The sequence below is a fragment of the Pezoporus occidentalis genome, unplaced genomic scaffold (genome assembly GCF_034315485.1).
Source record: "Pezoporus occidentalis ecotype Australia unplaced genomic scaffold, CSIRO_AGI_Poc_V1 ctg1, whole genome shotgun sequence".
Taxonomy (NCBI): Eukaryota; Metazoa; Chordata; class Aves; order Psittaciformes; family Psittacidae; genus Pezoporus; species Pezoporus occidentalis.
Genome location: NW_026912778.1, coordinates 17,594,119 through 17,610,920, shown reverse-complemented (window position 1 = coordinate 17,610,920; position 16,802 = coordinate 17,594,119). Strand labels below are relative to the sequence as shown.

General features: G+C 37.7%; 1 protein-coding gene across 2 annotated transcripts in view; it reads left to right on the top strand.

Annotated features, from left to right (window-relative positions):
- The window catches only part of SLAIN2 (SLAIN motif family member 2), a 35,893-nt gene extending 19,235 nt beyond the window's left edge, over positions 1-16,658 (top strand). Inside the window, exons 6-9 of one of the 2 annotated variants that reach the window (XM_062607133.1) lie at positions 1,540-1,677; positions 6,464-6,541; positions 11,860-12,178; positions 13,992-16,658. In XM_062607133.1, the coding sequence (XP_062463117.1) occupies positions 1,540-1,677; positions 6,464-6,541; positions 11,860-12,178; positions 13,992-14,058 (602 nt within the window). In that variant the 3' untranslated portion in view covers positions 14,059-16,658. The remainder of the gene's footprint in view (positions 1-1,539; positions 1,678-6,463; positions 6,542-11,859; positions 12,179-13,991) is intronic. The other variant, XM_062607139.1, reaches the window with a different exon arrangement.
- Positions 16,659-16,802: the final 144 nt, after the last annotated feature.

Below are 16,802 nucleotides of genomic sequence, written 5' to 3'. Positions count from 1 at the left end.
TGTTCTGTTGGCTTTTTTTTCCCCACTAATACAGCAGAGAGGTCTGTTGTCACTTACAGAATATTATCAACCAAGAAATTTTAGGTTTTTAATCAGGAAAATAAGTGTGCTAAACCAGAGCTGCTTGGGAAGATGATCCTGCACACTTAATTAGCTGCTCAAGAATATCTTTGGAAGGGTTAGCTCAAGTCTTATCTAGCAATAGTGGTTTGAGGAAATTTTAGATATATAGGAAAACATACAATGCAACAGCTAATCAATTATATGTGACTTGAGTATCTCCTTTCCATTCTTTTCTGGGGTTTCATGAAAGTCTTAATGTGTGCTAGATGAGCTATACAAAATATCCCGTGGAGGTAAGGTACCAAAAGCTGGTATCCCACATACCAGAGGGATCAAAATAGAGCATGGGATCATGTGTTTCTGAAAGACTTCCAAGGAATTCTCTTGTAGTGTTTTTTGTGTAGTTGAGCGTCACTTGGATATGCAGAGTCGATGCAGCAGCAGCAAAAAAAAGTTGTTTGGGATTTATTTTTTTATTTTTCTTAATTTTTTATTTTATTTTTAGAATGGTTAGAGGGATATTTGGTTGACAGGGTTCAACAGTGATAAAACTGCAGGGCAAAGCAATGCAATGCAAGCTAGTAAGTGCAGAATGTAAGCTTGTTGGAATATTCAGCCTGTGTAGACTTTCGTTTTCATCTTTAGTGCTTATGCCCTAGTGTACTTCTTTCCTGCATCCCTCTATGCAATCAGGCTGACTTCTCATCCTGACACGGTATCTGCAGTCTTCTATCCAGCATAGTCATCAGTCCAGCCTTGCATGGGTTGGTGATACACAGAACGTTGTTAGAGTTGAGAAATACTTGATGGCATCTTTTTGTGTGCTGTGAGTGATAGTTCAAATTTTGAAGACCCTTGGAGAACCAGTTTTAGTTGAATAGATGGTCAAGTCTTATGTGAAAGATAAGGCATAACTAGACACTTCAATAATTTTGAATGCTGTGTACAAAGTTTCTTTCCAAGTGGGTGGCTGTTACTTGTTGTATAATGTGCCGATATGTGACTGGGTAGTCCCAAAAGTTGACTTTGGATAATAACAGATGTGTTTCTAATCTTCGGGTTAGCATTATAAATAACTTTCTAGGTAAAGACTCTGAAAACTGTGCAGAACTGCAAATCAGGTTTGCCATTCAGTTTCCATAAGAATAGAACAAAACAAAACCCAGAGACTCATCCAGATGAGTTTCAATTTCAAAATACACTATGTCTGACTTGTTTTTTCACCACAGTGAAATATGTATTCTTGGGGGTTTTTGGAAGTATTTTGTATGTGGTAGATCTGAGAATGATACAGAACTTGAATTCAAGGTAATGGAAGAACTGCAATGTAACAAAACAAGTTTTTTATTTGCAGTGTAGTTTTATATGACTAACATTGTGTTGCTTAGATTTGGTGTTTGACTATGGGTTTGTAACATGAACTTTGTCCAGCATCAGATTACATGTTGTGGTATCTTTCTGTATTATTTTATACAGAAAAACTAAGGCGTAGTCTTCCAAACCTGTCCAGGACACCTAGTATCCAAGCTGAGTCTGTGAAAAACAGCAGAAGCGACTCAAATTTCCAAGTGCCAAATGGAGGAATACCTCGCATTCAGCCTCAAGCCTCAGCCAGTAAGTACCTTTAGTGACACTTCGAGTATATTTTAGAATCGAATCGTGGTCCTCAGTTGTCTCCTAGTTTCATGGCAAAGAGAAACATTTCATGCCACACTGGAGTTGTTAATATTGATTTTGGATTGTAGCTGTGTGAATGTGCTTTTTTGGTACACAAAATCTGGTACTGATTATATTCAAAGAATGTCTGATCTCTTACTATGATATCATTCATCGTTTCCTAAAAATATATGTAGAAGTACTATAGAGTATAAATACAGTAGCTAGACATGTCAGAAACCATTTGTTTTATGTGATTTACTGAAGGTATAATGCTCTGTTGTGTTGAATTTTGTTTTCAGACTACAGAAACTTACTAGGCCATTAAAATAGTACCTAGATGATATTTATTGCTGTTTTTTTTTTTTAACTAATGAAACCTGACCTGAAAAAAAAGATGCCAGTTTAACCTTTGTTCTTCAGTTTCTTCTTTTCTTTTGTCACCTGGAAATTATATTCAGTTGCAGGTTTTTTTTATTTTTTTTAAAGAGACGATTGCTCCTTAGAAAATGCTTGGATGAATGTGTGTCCCATGAAACAAATCAGCCCATTCCTGGGCTACTGGCTGCTTGCCCGAAAGGGAACTGTTGACAGGAGAATGCTGCTGATCTCACAAGTCTCTTGAAAATGGTGACCTTAAAGAAACCAAAGCAAAGAAACATCTTCAGTGCTTCTTTATATGTCAATATTGCCAGTTCCTATTGTTTAAATGTTTCCTGACTTTTATTTTAAAACAAGTTTCAGAATTTAATAACCTTATGTGACATTTTCAAAGGAAGAAAACATTATGAATATTATTATGCGTAGAGCTTTGAACTATGAAAGATCTGTGATAAAAGCTCATCAGTAATATAAATATTTGACTGGAAATGTAAGATAATATTTGTGAATGAAACGAAATAGGGTTTTTACCCATTCGGTAGTAAGGGCATACTGGCATACCTAGTTGGCTTTATTAACTGGTCCTTTCATAACAGCATGTTAATGCAACCACATACAGTTAAATACAGAATAAGGAATACAGACCATGCCAAAGAATACAAAATTTCTACCTTTCTAGTGGCTTAGATGAGGTATCAGTCACAAGTGTGTAGCCAAAGAAGTTAGTGTGACCTAGTGACTGCTCATACAGGTTATCCAGCATCCTTTCCTCTTGCCCTCTTCTGCCACTATTCACAAACACTCATTATGTGGGATTTACAACAGAAAGGGCACATGTATAGTTCCAATGCAGGACTGTTATCTGTTAGGCAGGCTTATCAAACTATAAAGCACTCAGACCAGTTGAACAGCAGCTCTTCTAACTGTGTAATTTTTGTGATAGGAAGATTAGTCAAAATCGTTTGAAAGAAAATGAAGGAAAAATATTTTTAGTTAAAATCTTTGCGAATTGTAAAATCGAGTGAACTGGGAATGGGAGAAGAGAACAGAGGGCAGCTTAGCTTGCTGGAAGGCTATTTCTGGTATTAAAACATATATTCACAGTGAAACTTTATGGAAAGGTCAGACAGAAATCTCAGTATTTGGTATTTAGTGAGTTAATTGCAGGAGCCAAAGTAGTGTGATTTATGTTTATACATATATAATTCTTTTCAATTTGTGGATGCACTGAGAATCTCAGAAATTATTAGGTAAATTTGCTTGCCTTTCATAAAATCTTTCACCAGATGTGAACCATTGTAGACCAACTTACATTTAAGTGTAAGTTAAGTATCACTAATAAAGCCCAGATTTCTAGCTTTTACAGTTTCCCTGCTCTTACAGATGTTTGTCAGAGTCTTGCTATTGACAATCGTAAAACGGTTTGTGTATGAAGTCAATGAGTAAGTATCTTTGCTTAGTCTGGATTAAAAAGAATTCTGCACAACTGTACATTGTATAAAAATATCCAGAATTGTGTCCTCCTTGTTGGTTATTTTTTGTTTCATTGATTTTATATTTTGTCATCTTGCGCAAAGCGTTGTTAAATTGCAGCAAATCTTTGTTTTCCCGTGGCAATGACTTCTGGCTCTTGGGATTTGAAGCTTCCTCATACACCTGCTAGTTTTGCATGAGCTTACATTTGCAAGGATGCTGGCTTGCCACCTGACGTCACTACTTTCTCCTTGCCAAAGATCTGCTGTTCATAATTTATTTGCACATTTGCTGTGGCTGCAATACTGAACTTGCTATGGTTGCTGGCATTCAAAAATGAGTTAGGAATCCAGTAAGTTTCTGAAAAGCCAGTTCCTGTTATGGTTACATGGGCAAATCGTACATGCTTAAAGAGTAGAGGGAAGACTTATAAATACATTCAGAGGTACAACTGTAAAACATGAAAACATTTGTTATTTTAAGTTTTAGCTTTAATATGGTGAAAAATTAAAATTCTTTTTTAAGAGAGTGAATTAAATAGCAGTTGTAACTATTAGAACCTTCCCTTACATCCAGTTCTCCATGCCATTATGTAGAAGGTACTTTTTTAATACAAAAGCTAGTAAATATTTCACCTTAAAACACTGGAAGATAAAATACTTATTCCTTGGAAAACAAGTATTATCTTTTAAAAGTGTTAGAGTGACAGGAAGTCTCTGTATTTGGGTCCTATACCACATAGGGAAAACTGTAAAACTTCTAGGGTGCCTTCCACATAGGATCTACGTGCTTTACAGCAAATAGCGCGTGTGATGCTTTTGTGCTTACTTGGCACTATTAGCACATGGATGTTAAATTTTTAAGCAGAGCTAAATATAATACTTTTTCGAAGAGCTAAGCTGTAGACTTCAGACTGCTCAGTAACTAGTCTGCTTGCCAAGATCCAGCTGCTTCGCGTGTAAAAGAAGAAAATGTATGTTTTGAGGAAACTGAGGATTCTGTTTCAGTTGATCAGAAGTAAATGTAACTACATGTATTGAGCATTTGTGACAGGTAATGTACTAGCATACAGAGCACTTAAAGAGCAGCAATAGTGTGGATAAGCATGCGCTCCACGCTTGTCTCAAACTGCATGTTTCCTCAGCATTGCTCAAGTTGTGCAGCCTGGAGTTCTCAGTGATTCAGTGCACAGAATTGTTTAGCTATCAAGTCTCTATTTCCTGGAGTCTCCATTTAGAAGGAAGGAATTTGATATTTAAAATCCTTTCTATGTCATTCCACATCTCTGACTTGCAAGTAGTGTAAATAATGATGGGGGAAAAAAACTTAGTGTCATGTACAGCAGAGTATTTAAACATAACTGAATGAATTAGGGCAAACTAAATTCAAGATCATAAATATGAGGAAAGAAGCTGTTCTTCATTTTGTGTGGTATAACAAAACACTGATTCAGTAAAAAAAGGTATAATGGAATACTTGTGAACAGAAACACTCTGGCCACTGGTCTGCCTCACTAAATTCCTAGGAATTGTGCTCACTTTTAAACATCTTACTGTGTTTAATTGGCTGTTCATGGGTATGCCTTAGAAGAAATTTATAGGTTTTTTTTCTTAATAGCCACAGGCAGCATTTTATCATGTTGGTTAAGACTAAAAATATGACCACTAGTCATGTTTTCAGAATGAAGGTAAAACATATGATGAACTTCTTTTATATTCCAGAAAATATTGTGAATTTTGCACTGCCTGAAGGACAGGAAAGGTGATGGCAATTATTACATGCTATCAAGTTTAGAAAAGAATTAACTAATATTGACAGGACACCAGTTGTTCTTCCCCTACCTTCTTTATAGTGATATTCAGCAGTTGGTGATAGGATTATTGATCTTCCTTACTCAGGATCAGGATCTTTATGCACAGCTGTTCCCCCATCTTTCTTCCTTCTCACTGTGGAAATAAGACTTGCTAGTGTAAAAAGCTTTATGCTGGTATAAAACTATTCACTGGGGTGAACAAAGATGTTTATTCATACATTATCATTGTAAAAAGCTTTTGTGTAGGCAAAGCTGTATTTTCATTGACTACTTTCCTCCTTCCCACCGCTTAAATACGCTGCGGTGAAAATACGCTGTGTTGATGTGTTCCTTCTGGCAATAGGCAGTTCTCTCTTTACCAAGATTCTACAGCTCTTGGATCATTGGCTTCTCTCTTGATAACTGATTTGATAATGAGATCATTTCAAGGCAGTATCAGTCGTTGAACATTACTAGAAAAAAGGCAGGATAAAAGAGCAAAGAAGCAATAAAAACAATTTCTGTCATGCTGTCTGCATGCCGGCAGATGACAAATTTTAGCATTATGTCAGAGTCCTTTTGCATATGCTTTTGAAGAGGAAAAGAACAGACCTCAAAATGTCTTACGTTTTCATAACTGAAAAAATAACCATTTGTTTCTATGATAATCACATCTAGACAAAGATTTGTGGTTTTGCATATTTTTTTAATCTTTAAAAAAAACCACTAGTTTTGCTAGGTCAGATATGACAGTTTAATTTTCAAGTTAGTATCTAATCTTGCACTCATTGCTGTAGCATGTTTGCTAGGTGGCTTGGTCTCCCTTCAGTGTATTAATTTTTTTGCCTTTCTGGGCTTTTTGCCCTGCAAGAAGCTTTACTCTTATGGAATCTGCTCATTTTGCACTGCAAAGTTTCTGATACGCTCCTCTATAACTCTTTGCCATTAAGAGCAAGCACCACTTAAACCCCAGCAGCTTTTTGAGTGTTTCACTCACTCTGTTCCTTGATGCCTCACGAGTGGATGCAATTCTGAAATTCCCAGTAAATTTAGTTTTCTTCTCCTTAGACAAATATAACACTTCTTGTCTTTCAACAGCTCTGCAAAGGCAGAAAAGTTTGCCTCGTGCTGCCTTCAAAACCAAACAGTTTCTTCAAACGCCATCTACAAAAGGAGGTAATTAACTTAACAACCTCTTATCAAGCTCCAGCAATCTCAGATAATGATTCACCTGCATTAAACTTCACATAATCTAGATTAATAAAATTGCTATTGTATGTTGGGATTAACGAAGTGATCCTTGCTGTATGAAAGTTAATTTTATTGGTCTAAACATTAAAAATGCAACCCTGCACTGGTGACTTCAAGTGCGAATCAGGAAATCTGGATTAGAAAATTAGACTCCCAAATCCATATCCATTTGGATGTGAACATTGGACGTTTGGAAAGTTAGAATCATAGAATAGTTATGGTTGGAAAGGACCTTAAGATCATCTAGTTCCACCCCCCTCATGCCATGGGCAGGGACACCTCACACTTAAAACATGCCACCCAAGGCTCTGTGCAACCTGTCCTTGAACACCGCCAGGGATGGAGCATTCACAACTTCCTTGGATAACCCATTCCAGTGCCTCACCACCCTCACAGAAAAGAATTTCTTCCTTATATCCAATCTAAACTTCCCCTGTTTAAGTTTTAACCCATTACCCCTTGTCCTACCACTACAGTCCCTAATGAGGAGTCCCTCCCCAGCATCCCTATAGTCCCCCTTCAGATACTGGAAGGCTGCCTTGAGGTCTCCACACAGCCTTCTCTTCTCCAGGCTGAACAGCCCCAACTTCCTCAGCCTATCTTCATACGACAGCTGCTCCATTCCCCTGATCATCCTCATGGCCCTCCTCTGGACTTGTTCCAACAGTTTCATGACCTTTTTATGTTGAGGACACCAGAACTGCACACAATACTCCAAGTGAGGCCTCATGAGAGGAGCAGAGTAGAGGGGCAGGATCACCTCCTTCAACCTGCTGGGTCACACTCCTTTTGATAGTTGGTGGTGTTTGGATTTTTATTTTTTTTTTAATGCTAAAATACATTTTTTAAAACAAGTTGTAAAAATTATTAATTTTTTGATTGTGCAAAAACATGCAGGCAAGTGAGAATATCATCTCCATCCTTTGTGCTGGAAACAAAAGCTAATGTGTTTATCCTTGAGAAGATGAGCATGGAATGTCAACTTGGTTTGCACATACATGCACACATGCTTGTGCTTTCTCTTTGCCTCTCAAAACGGGAAGATTAACCCCAGCATACGGTGATTTAGATGTTTGGGTTTTGTCTCAAGCAATTAGAAACTAATGCAGGGAATATTTCAGTTTGCAAACAGCTGAAGTTGGCTTTTTTTGAGAAGAAGACTATAAATATTGAGCCTCTAATCCTATTAGACAAATTTTAACTGATTTTTAAGAAGTTCTGGCAGTCTTGTATGCAACACTGCCTTGATTTCACTACGAAGATGAAATAGCTCATTATTTTGGTTTCAAAGATAATTGGTCCTGTTTATTATAATCTAGAAGGTCTCATTTTAAAGATAATGTTTCGCCTGAGACCACTTCATAAGCCCTCTATATGCTATAATCTTTTAAGGATTGTTAAGTCCTTTGTGCAGATACTGAGGGCAGCCAACGCAATGCCTATGTTTCTCCATAGTTTAATAACACTTACCTTTTTGAGTCAAGTTCATTCCATGCAGAAAGTCTGAGCAAATTATAATGACTTTGACACATATTCACACAGCTTAATAGGAAGTCTCTAACAGTCTTCATAATACTCCATACCAAATATAGAAAAGTTCTCTTGAATGTTCTGCTTTGGCATAAGACCACCATCTCAATTCCTCTGCAAAGCTTTCTGTGCTGTCTTTCCAGTTGGCCGTGCCTTCACTTTCAACGGGATGTGTGGGACACTTACTATATCAATGGCATAGGCTAGAGCTATGGAAATGTACAGAAAATTAACTTCTGTTACTTCTAAAATTTTATTTAACCTTAGAGAATGAGGAACAGATCATGTTGCACTTCCAGTTACATATTCCAGTTTACATCCAGTTGCTATCATTCGTCACTGTAAATGAAGGTTCAGCATGTTCTTTTCAGTTGCTATTTTATAGTCCTTGACTGTGTTCATTTTCTTGCTTTTGATCTGGGTCTCATGAGTATAGGAGCATTATGCAGTAATGAAACAAGACTTTTGTTTCAGAATAATAAACAACTATGAGCAGCAGTTGGTGTTAGCTTTTTAAAATACAGAGCCTGACCCCTTTCACACACACTGTGGCTTTTATTTTGTTATCATTTTGTGTAAAACAGTTCAGAATACATTTAGATAACTATTTACCTCACTGTAACAGATTTGTTAAGGCTTATACAGCAATCCAGTATCAGTCAGATCACAAAATCATGGAATGCTTTGGGTCAGCTAATCCACCCCCCCTGCAATGGGCAAGGACATCTCCAGCTAGATGAGGTTGCTCAAAGCCCCATCTGACCTAGCCTTGAATATTTCCAAGGATGGGGCATCCACCACCTCTCAGGTCAACCTGTTCCGGTGTTTCACCACCCTCATTGTAAGGAATTTCTTCCTTGTATTTAGTCTGAATCTGCACTCTTTTAGTTTAAAACCATTGCCCCTGGTCCTAACACTATATGCCCTACCAAAAAGTCTGTCCCTGTCTTTCTTCCAAGCCACTTTAGGTGCTGAAAGACATCAGTAAGCTTTCACTGGAGCCTTCTCTTCTCCAGACTGAACAGCCTCACCCTCTCAGTTTGCTTTCACAGGAGAGGTATTCCATCCATCTGGTAATTTCTGTGGCCCTGTTCCAACAGGTCCATGTCTTTCCTGTACTGTGATGACAGAACAGTTTATTGGTTCCCATCATTTTACCTCATCTGTTCTTTTGTGTCGGTCTGAATCATCTCATCACACTGGTTATGATTTAACAACTGCATTAGAATAGATTTTGGTTTCAAGTTGGTATGCACCAGCTGGCCTGGGGGTGCAAGCCAGATAAGACTGTAGCTTCGCAGCATCCTACTTTGCCAGAGAGGGACCTCTTGCTCCCTGCACACATTCCAGTGAAGAATCCAAGAAGGGTGGGAGATCTAAATGTCATGACTACACAATGCCATTTATTTTAACTGTTGTGAGATGTCTTAATTGTATTTGGTTCAGTTGTTTAGTTTCTAAGGAGATGGGAGTTGTGTAAAGTTGTTAACCCTTGCATGTTTGTGGTTTTTTATTAAATGTGGATCAGCTCAATACTTCACATGGTATAGTTATCAAATAGCCTTTGACTGTCGTAGTACCTCACTCTTTGTGATCCTGTCTTACAAATAGACCAAACAGTTTTATTAAATATCCAAAACTGCTCTAAGACAAAATCCTTTATATGTACAGCTTAATTATTAGGCAGTTTGCCAGAGATTGCATCATGTGGACTGCTTTGGCGATCACAGTGCATTGGAAGACAATTCATTCATTTATGTATAAGAATGAATACAGCTCTTGGCAATGTCTGCAGTGCTGTGCTGACAGGAAGCATTTTATGAATTGACAGTGCAAGCTGGAAGTATGGTAAAATATGGTCAACAGAAGACTGGAGAGAATGGAGAGGATTTATTTAGTGACTGCTTATTTTCACTGGAAATGTGACGTGCTTTCTTCAGTTACAACTTTTCATTGCTTATTTTCTGTACCTAAAACTCTTTTCCTTCTTGTGCCTGTAAGAGGCCCAAAGCTGTATTCACTTTTTATACACTGGAATTGCTCTGTTAGACAGTTGCTAACATGATGCTGTGTTTATGTTCCAGGCAAGTGTTCTAATGAGAAGTTTAGTGATAAAAGCTCCCTATGTTTACACTGTAAAATCACTTGGAAACTGTGCAGATTCAATTGCACCAATGTTACAGGCAAGATCACGTTTTAAAAATTTCTAGTATGTAATCTATTTTAGTCCTAGGAGGTCTTTGCTGCTGCTCTTGTCCAGTCATTCTGTTGTTAATGCTTTCCTTAATCCATCCTTTGGCTTGACACCAAGGTTTTTATTTATTCTCCTCTGCTTACCAACTGCCATGTGTTGTTGACATGTCTGCCACCTTTTTTGTCAGCTTTTCCCATGAGCAGCTTCATGCTCTGTTTGATATTGCTGTCAGTGGAAAGGCTCTCTGGGATAATCAAGAAAGGAATCAAATCCAGTTCACATCTGTAATGAGGCACATACAGGGAAAGAAATGGCTTCAAAATACAACCTGAAAACTACCACTTCCTCTGTACACCATTTAGGATGCCATGTTCCTGTCATTACTCCTGTCCTTATGTTCTTAGTAGATCTACCTTGTAAAATGATAATAAAAGCTGTGTGAAGGACCACCTTATGTACGGCATCTGTCAAAGAGGACACAACTTTGGTCTCTGTATAGAAAACGTTTATTTAGTGGAGGAAACAATAATTCATGCAAATTCACTAAATGTAAATATGATTTTGTTTTACTTTTGTGATTGTCCTATGTTGACTGTTACTGACTGATGCTAGTCAGTTGGAAAAGCTGATGAAATTCCATTTGTATTAAGATGAGGGATTAGTTTAAGCATTCTGTTTAGTGTTACTTTATGCGTAATTTGAACAGATTTCTCATACTTGTGAAGAATTTTGCTTAAGGTTTGGCATTATCAAAGAACTGTTGAATATTCCAGCTTACTAACCTTTCCCAGAAAGGACTTGATGAAGACCTTAAATACTAACTCAGATAGAAAGTATTTGCATACAGATGTTAGTTATACAGATAATTTGGATAATGTCTGTAAGAAGAGAAAGGCTATAAACTGTTTTAGTTGTCTGATTTACGTTTCATAGCAGCATCTTAATCTTCCTGGTGCTGGGGTTTGGCTGACCCTATCTTTTTCTTTTTTCCCATCAGCCAATAAATCTGGACCTTGACCATGTCTTTAGGTGAATGCCAATTCAATGGATTAGGTTAAAAGAACATCATAAAAGAAAAAACAAGGTGCTCTGCACTCAGAATTTTGTCATTGAAGACTGATACGTGCTTTGAATCTATTTAAAGACTGTATCACACTAGAATACTGTATTCTTCAACGTGTTCTTTCAGGAATGGGAATTAGGTTCCCATGCTTCAGAAGTAGTTAACAAATACTTTCTCCTCTGTTTTGACTTGACTGATGGAACGTTAAGAGGCTTACTAGTATTACTTATAAATCCAGATAAATATTTGTAGTAAGCATGTGAGGCATTAGAGTTATGATATCAAAAACACATGACAAAGAGGACATCTGAATTCCTGTTTCTCATTGCTGCTTGATTGGCTGTATTCCATTATACATTCCATATTGTTTGAATATTCACAAAGTAATTTCCTAGGTTTAATTTCTGTTACAATGTAACTGAAGCGTGAAAGTAACAAATGTATTTTATTTTCCAGTACCACCTTCAAGTAAATTCCGCTCACCTGCAGCACCATCTCCCCTAGCTCTCCGACAACCAGTGAAAGCATTTAGTAACCATGGACCTGGTTCAGGTGCTTCTCCAGAAGCCACGCAGCTGACACACAGTAGTTCTTCACCAGGGCCTCTTGCAGCGCAGAGTTCAGGCTTGCCAAGCCCTGCCAGCAGTATTAACAGTACTACTCTTACCAGACCGGCAGGGACAGCAGGGATGAGGAGTGGCTTGCCCAGACCCAGTGCCCCTTCTGCAGGGGGCATCCCAGTGCCTCGCAGCAAACTTGCACAGCCTATTCGCAGGTGAGTATGTGACAGGCAGTCTTAGCTTGATATTTTCATAATGAATTTTGTACGTTGTGTATTTGTGCTACTCCTTCCTGCAGTTCTTACTTTGATCTCATGGTCTTCAGAATGGAAATGGAGACCGCCGCATGAAGTATTTTCCTGAGCTTCAAAACTATTTTTGAAAAATTAGTTCTCAAAACTGAGTGACAGATTCTTGAATTAGAGGGTGAAAGTAAAATGAATAATAAAAGATACTGAACTAAGTAAATAAAGTGGTTTAATGTGGTCTGAGAAGGCAGTAAGAATTTGCATGTGGTAAAACGTTACAAAATCTAGCTGGCAAGTGAAAATTCATTTGTACCACTGAGTGACACATTCTGAAGTCAGAACTATTTTCCTATTGTAATCTGTAAGTCAGGAAGTGGACCATAGTGAGTTCTTGTATAGGTAGAAACATTACGAAGGAAGACACATGAGGACAGAGATGGCATCCTTAGCATTTGCTAAGCTTAAAAATCAGTGCAATTAACCCACAGGACAAAGCAGAATTTTCAGCTTAAACATAACCTCTGTGCTAGCACCCAGCTGTAAAGTTGCTTAATGTCAGAGTGTTTTGGAGAACAACCACAAAACAGACCAAGTATTAACTGAAAAGGCTACATGGATATGTCCCCTTTCCCAGGATACGTCTTCACAAGAATCAGAAGAAGCGATGCATCATTTAGAGTATGTGCTCTTAATGCCATACTAATGTGGATTTTCACTGGAGGTGTCAAGTGGAAGCCAGCTGACAGAAAGAAGCAGTCACCCCTGAGAAATATCTCCATAAACAGAAAGGATTAACTGTTTGTCTCCAGTATTGTAAAAAGGATAGAACAGCTGTCAGTAGCAAAGTGGAAGAGTTCTGTTCTGCAGTGAATGCTGGGCAGGGGAATGACAAGTGACTGTCACAGTAATGACTGTTTTGCAGCCTGCGTCTGCACTGTCAGCAGTGTGAAACTTTGTGCAACAAAAAGCAGTTGTTTCTGACAGGAAATTCTTAATAGTAGCGAAGTGTGGTTGGCCAAATCACAACTTGTCTATAGACAAGTGCTTCACTTACACAGCTGTTTTTTTCTTTAAGGTTTACATACGTAGGACAAGAGGAAATGGCCTCAAGCTGCGCCAGGGGAGGTTTAGAGTGGTTATTGAGAAAAATTTCTTCACCAAAAGGGGGGGGGGGGCATCAAACATTGGAACAGGCTGCCCAGGGGAGTGGTTGAGTCACCATCCCTGGAGGTATTTAAAGGACAGGTAGATGTGGCACTCAGGGACATGGTTTAGTGGTGGACTTGGCAGTGCTGGGTTAACAGTTGAACTTGGTGATCTTAAAGGTCATCTTTTCCAACCGAAATGTTTCTATAAATGTGTAATGCAGTATCTGTACACACTGCAATAATGAATTATCTGTGCATGTCATGGTTTTGATATAAGCAAAATATAAAACTAAACAAGGATTTCCCTGTTTATACATCATGGCAGGGGTTGGGGGAGAGAGAGAAAAAGCCTATTTTTAAGTGGTGGGAGATTGCTCTGTGAGAATACAAACTTGTAATAGCAAAATGTTTTCTGACTATATATGCAGATGTTTAGCTGACATGGCCGTTGCCAAAATACAACACACAGAACCTGAAACTGAAAATACTTTGGGGTTTATCTTAATCTGTATTGTAGAAAAGCAAACAAATGAAGTGTGACTATTTCAATTACTTAGGAAATGTTTGAATTCTTATGTATTGTGACTTTGGCAGTTATGTATGAAACTGAAAAATATCTCATTTTATTTTAGGTCATTGCCCACTCCGAAAACTTACGGCAACGTGAAAGATGAGAGTTGGAAAGATGGCTGCTACTGAACTGCAAAGCTTAATGCAAAGTTCCAGTGCTCATATATGCCTCCTCACCAGGCTAAAAGACAGCTTGATTATACAAACTGTTCAGATGTGACTTTTGGGATTTGTAAAAATTCCAGACCTCTCTGTCTCTAATTAGCACAATCTGACAGAGATTATAAAGCAGCACTTTAATGACATCTAACATCAGATGTTTGGTGGTCATACAATCACGTCTGCATTACATTGCTATCAGTTCTCGGGTTTTTTTTTCTTGCTTGCTAAAAATGTATCAATATGAGCATTTATGACAGTGGCCAATGTCTGGGCAAAAACCTAATGAATGCCAAAGAAATGCCCATCTTGAAAAACAGCAATGATAACAGTCAACTTACATTGTCTAAAGCTTCATTTTCAGCCTGTTTGAATTCAGCAGGAAGATTCGTGAATATGTACTGTTGAAACAAGACTATGTTAATCAGAGCTAGTATTCTGATTGCAGACTGCTACAGTGCTAGTGAAACATTGCTTTTAACAATTGTATGAGATTCTCTTTGGGGAAAGTGGTACGTATGTCCTCTAGAAAGAATTGGAAGTTAGTCTGGAGGAGTAAGCAGAACAGTTAAGCAGTAGCCATGGCTTTTATTAACATTAAACGTTTGAATGTAGCAGACGCATACAAATGCAATAGTATAGATTGCATCTTTCCTATGTTGATTTATCAGCTTTAAATGCTCTTATACATTCGATTGCCAAAAGGGCTTAGTACCAGTTGTACAATCTTTCTAACCTTAAAGTTCCTGGCTCAGGAAAGATGGCCTTTGCTATTGTAGACACATTTTTAACATATGGCTCACTATTTGGGGAAAACTTTTTCTTATGGCAGGTTTCCATACAAAGGAAAGAGCAAGTAACAATGTTAATTTGTTCTAATACCATACCACTATGCTTGCAGCCTGGAGCAACTGTAAATGCTGATAGTTAAGGAGAAGGAAACACAACTATGCACTTGTAACATACAAATTTTAAGGTAATGAGTTGACTTTTGATGCCAAATGATATTCATTTAGGTGATGTTCCATGGTATGAGGGAGTTTTCTGTATCCTATTTTTTTACTTTCATCCATTTCTTAAATTGGTTTATTTGAAACTGTAAATATTTTTACAGAAGATATTGCCCATGTAAGTGTGTTTAAATATGTACTTTGCCTTACGTGTATCTTACATTACCGGTAAAAGAGTATGAAAACTGCTATGTCTGTTTACAAGCTATTAAATTCCTCTGGTGGCTCTGACTTATTCTAACACATTTTGCTCTGGACAACTTATTCATATATTTAGCGTTTGAACCATTGTTTTCTGTTTTGGAAGACATCATACAAACATTTGTAACTAAAGTTGTATTGGGTGGGACTAGTTAAATGCAAGGGATTTTGTTTGAAGCTTTTTCAGTATTTTGGATGTACAGTCAATGAAGTAAGAGAATGTGAATGGTATATCCTTTGTGCAATGACTGACGAACACTACAAGTTGGATTGGATGGTAGGTAGCCTTCAACCCCATTAGTATCTGAGTTTGGAACTGCTGGTGCGTTTTGACTGCAACCACTCAGAGGAAAACTAACCCTGAAGTTCTAGCACTTGAATTTTAGGCCAGCATTAACATATTCCTGGATGAAAAGCCATGAGATTCTACTTGATTTGGAAGAAGCCAAATAGGAAGGAGTGGAGACTAATTTGCAGCTCTGATTACTCAAGCAAACTTTGGGTTGATGAATGACTTCACACTTCAGACCAAGATCTGTGCTGAGACTGAAGTCGGGGTATCAAATATACTGTAATTCAGTAAGCTTTCAGCAGGGGTACAGAAACTACCTTGCACCAGTAGATCAGTACATACCACTGATCTAGCCTTGTGGCATCCGCTGGCACAGGTGATGGATGTCAGTATCTCATGTCACTGTTAAGCAGAGGAGAGGACTAGATCAAATGCACATGTTCTCACTTGAGCCTGAATTTTAATATTTCAGCATTTTTAGAACGCAGTGCTGCAGTCTTCATTGAAAAAGGTGAATTTTAATGGGAGGATTTTATCAAACACTTGATTGACTTAAATTTGGAAGGTTAGTTTAGATGATGATATTGGGGGGGTTACCATGGCTGCATCAAACTGTTGTGTACGTTTCCTTAAGTTAAGTAATTCATCACTTGGGTAAGTTCAGCTTAAGTTTTCTAAGGGTTCTTTTCTCTGCTGTTCTCCCCTGAAATACAGCAAATGACTTCCTGAAAAGACAGACTGCTTGTTTACTAGAAAGCCTTTGTGCATTACCAGTTTATTTGTATCAGGAAATCACGGGGCTCTGTGTTTAGAGATTTACTGCAGACGTGTGGAAATATGGATTTGATAAACTAGTGCCTATGATTTACTTAACTTATGTTTGATATAGTAGTAAGAGGTTTATGAATGTGGATTACTTTTTGTGCCAACAGCTTGGAATTATTGTATGTGTGTAGGCAGAAGGACTTGTTCTGCTTCCAAAGTTATTTAATTTTTTGTGTTTGAATGTTTTTGTAAGTGTTAAAAGTGTAAAAAAAATATAAATATAAAATATTCTTACCACAAAATATTTCCTGGATCATTATTTTTATAACAAAGTGGTTTTAAAAGCTTTTAGAGCTTTAGAGTTTAATGGTTTAGGGCATTTTGGGTTGGCTGGGTTGGTTTTCAAAAACCATCTTCACTTTTCTAGGAGTACCAACATCAGCTCC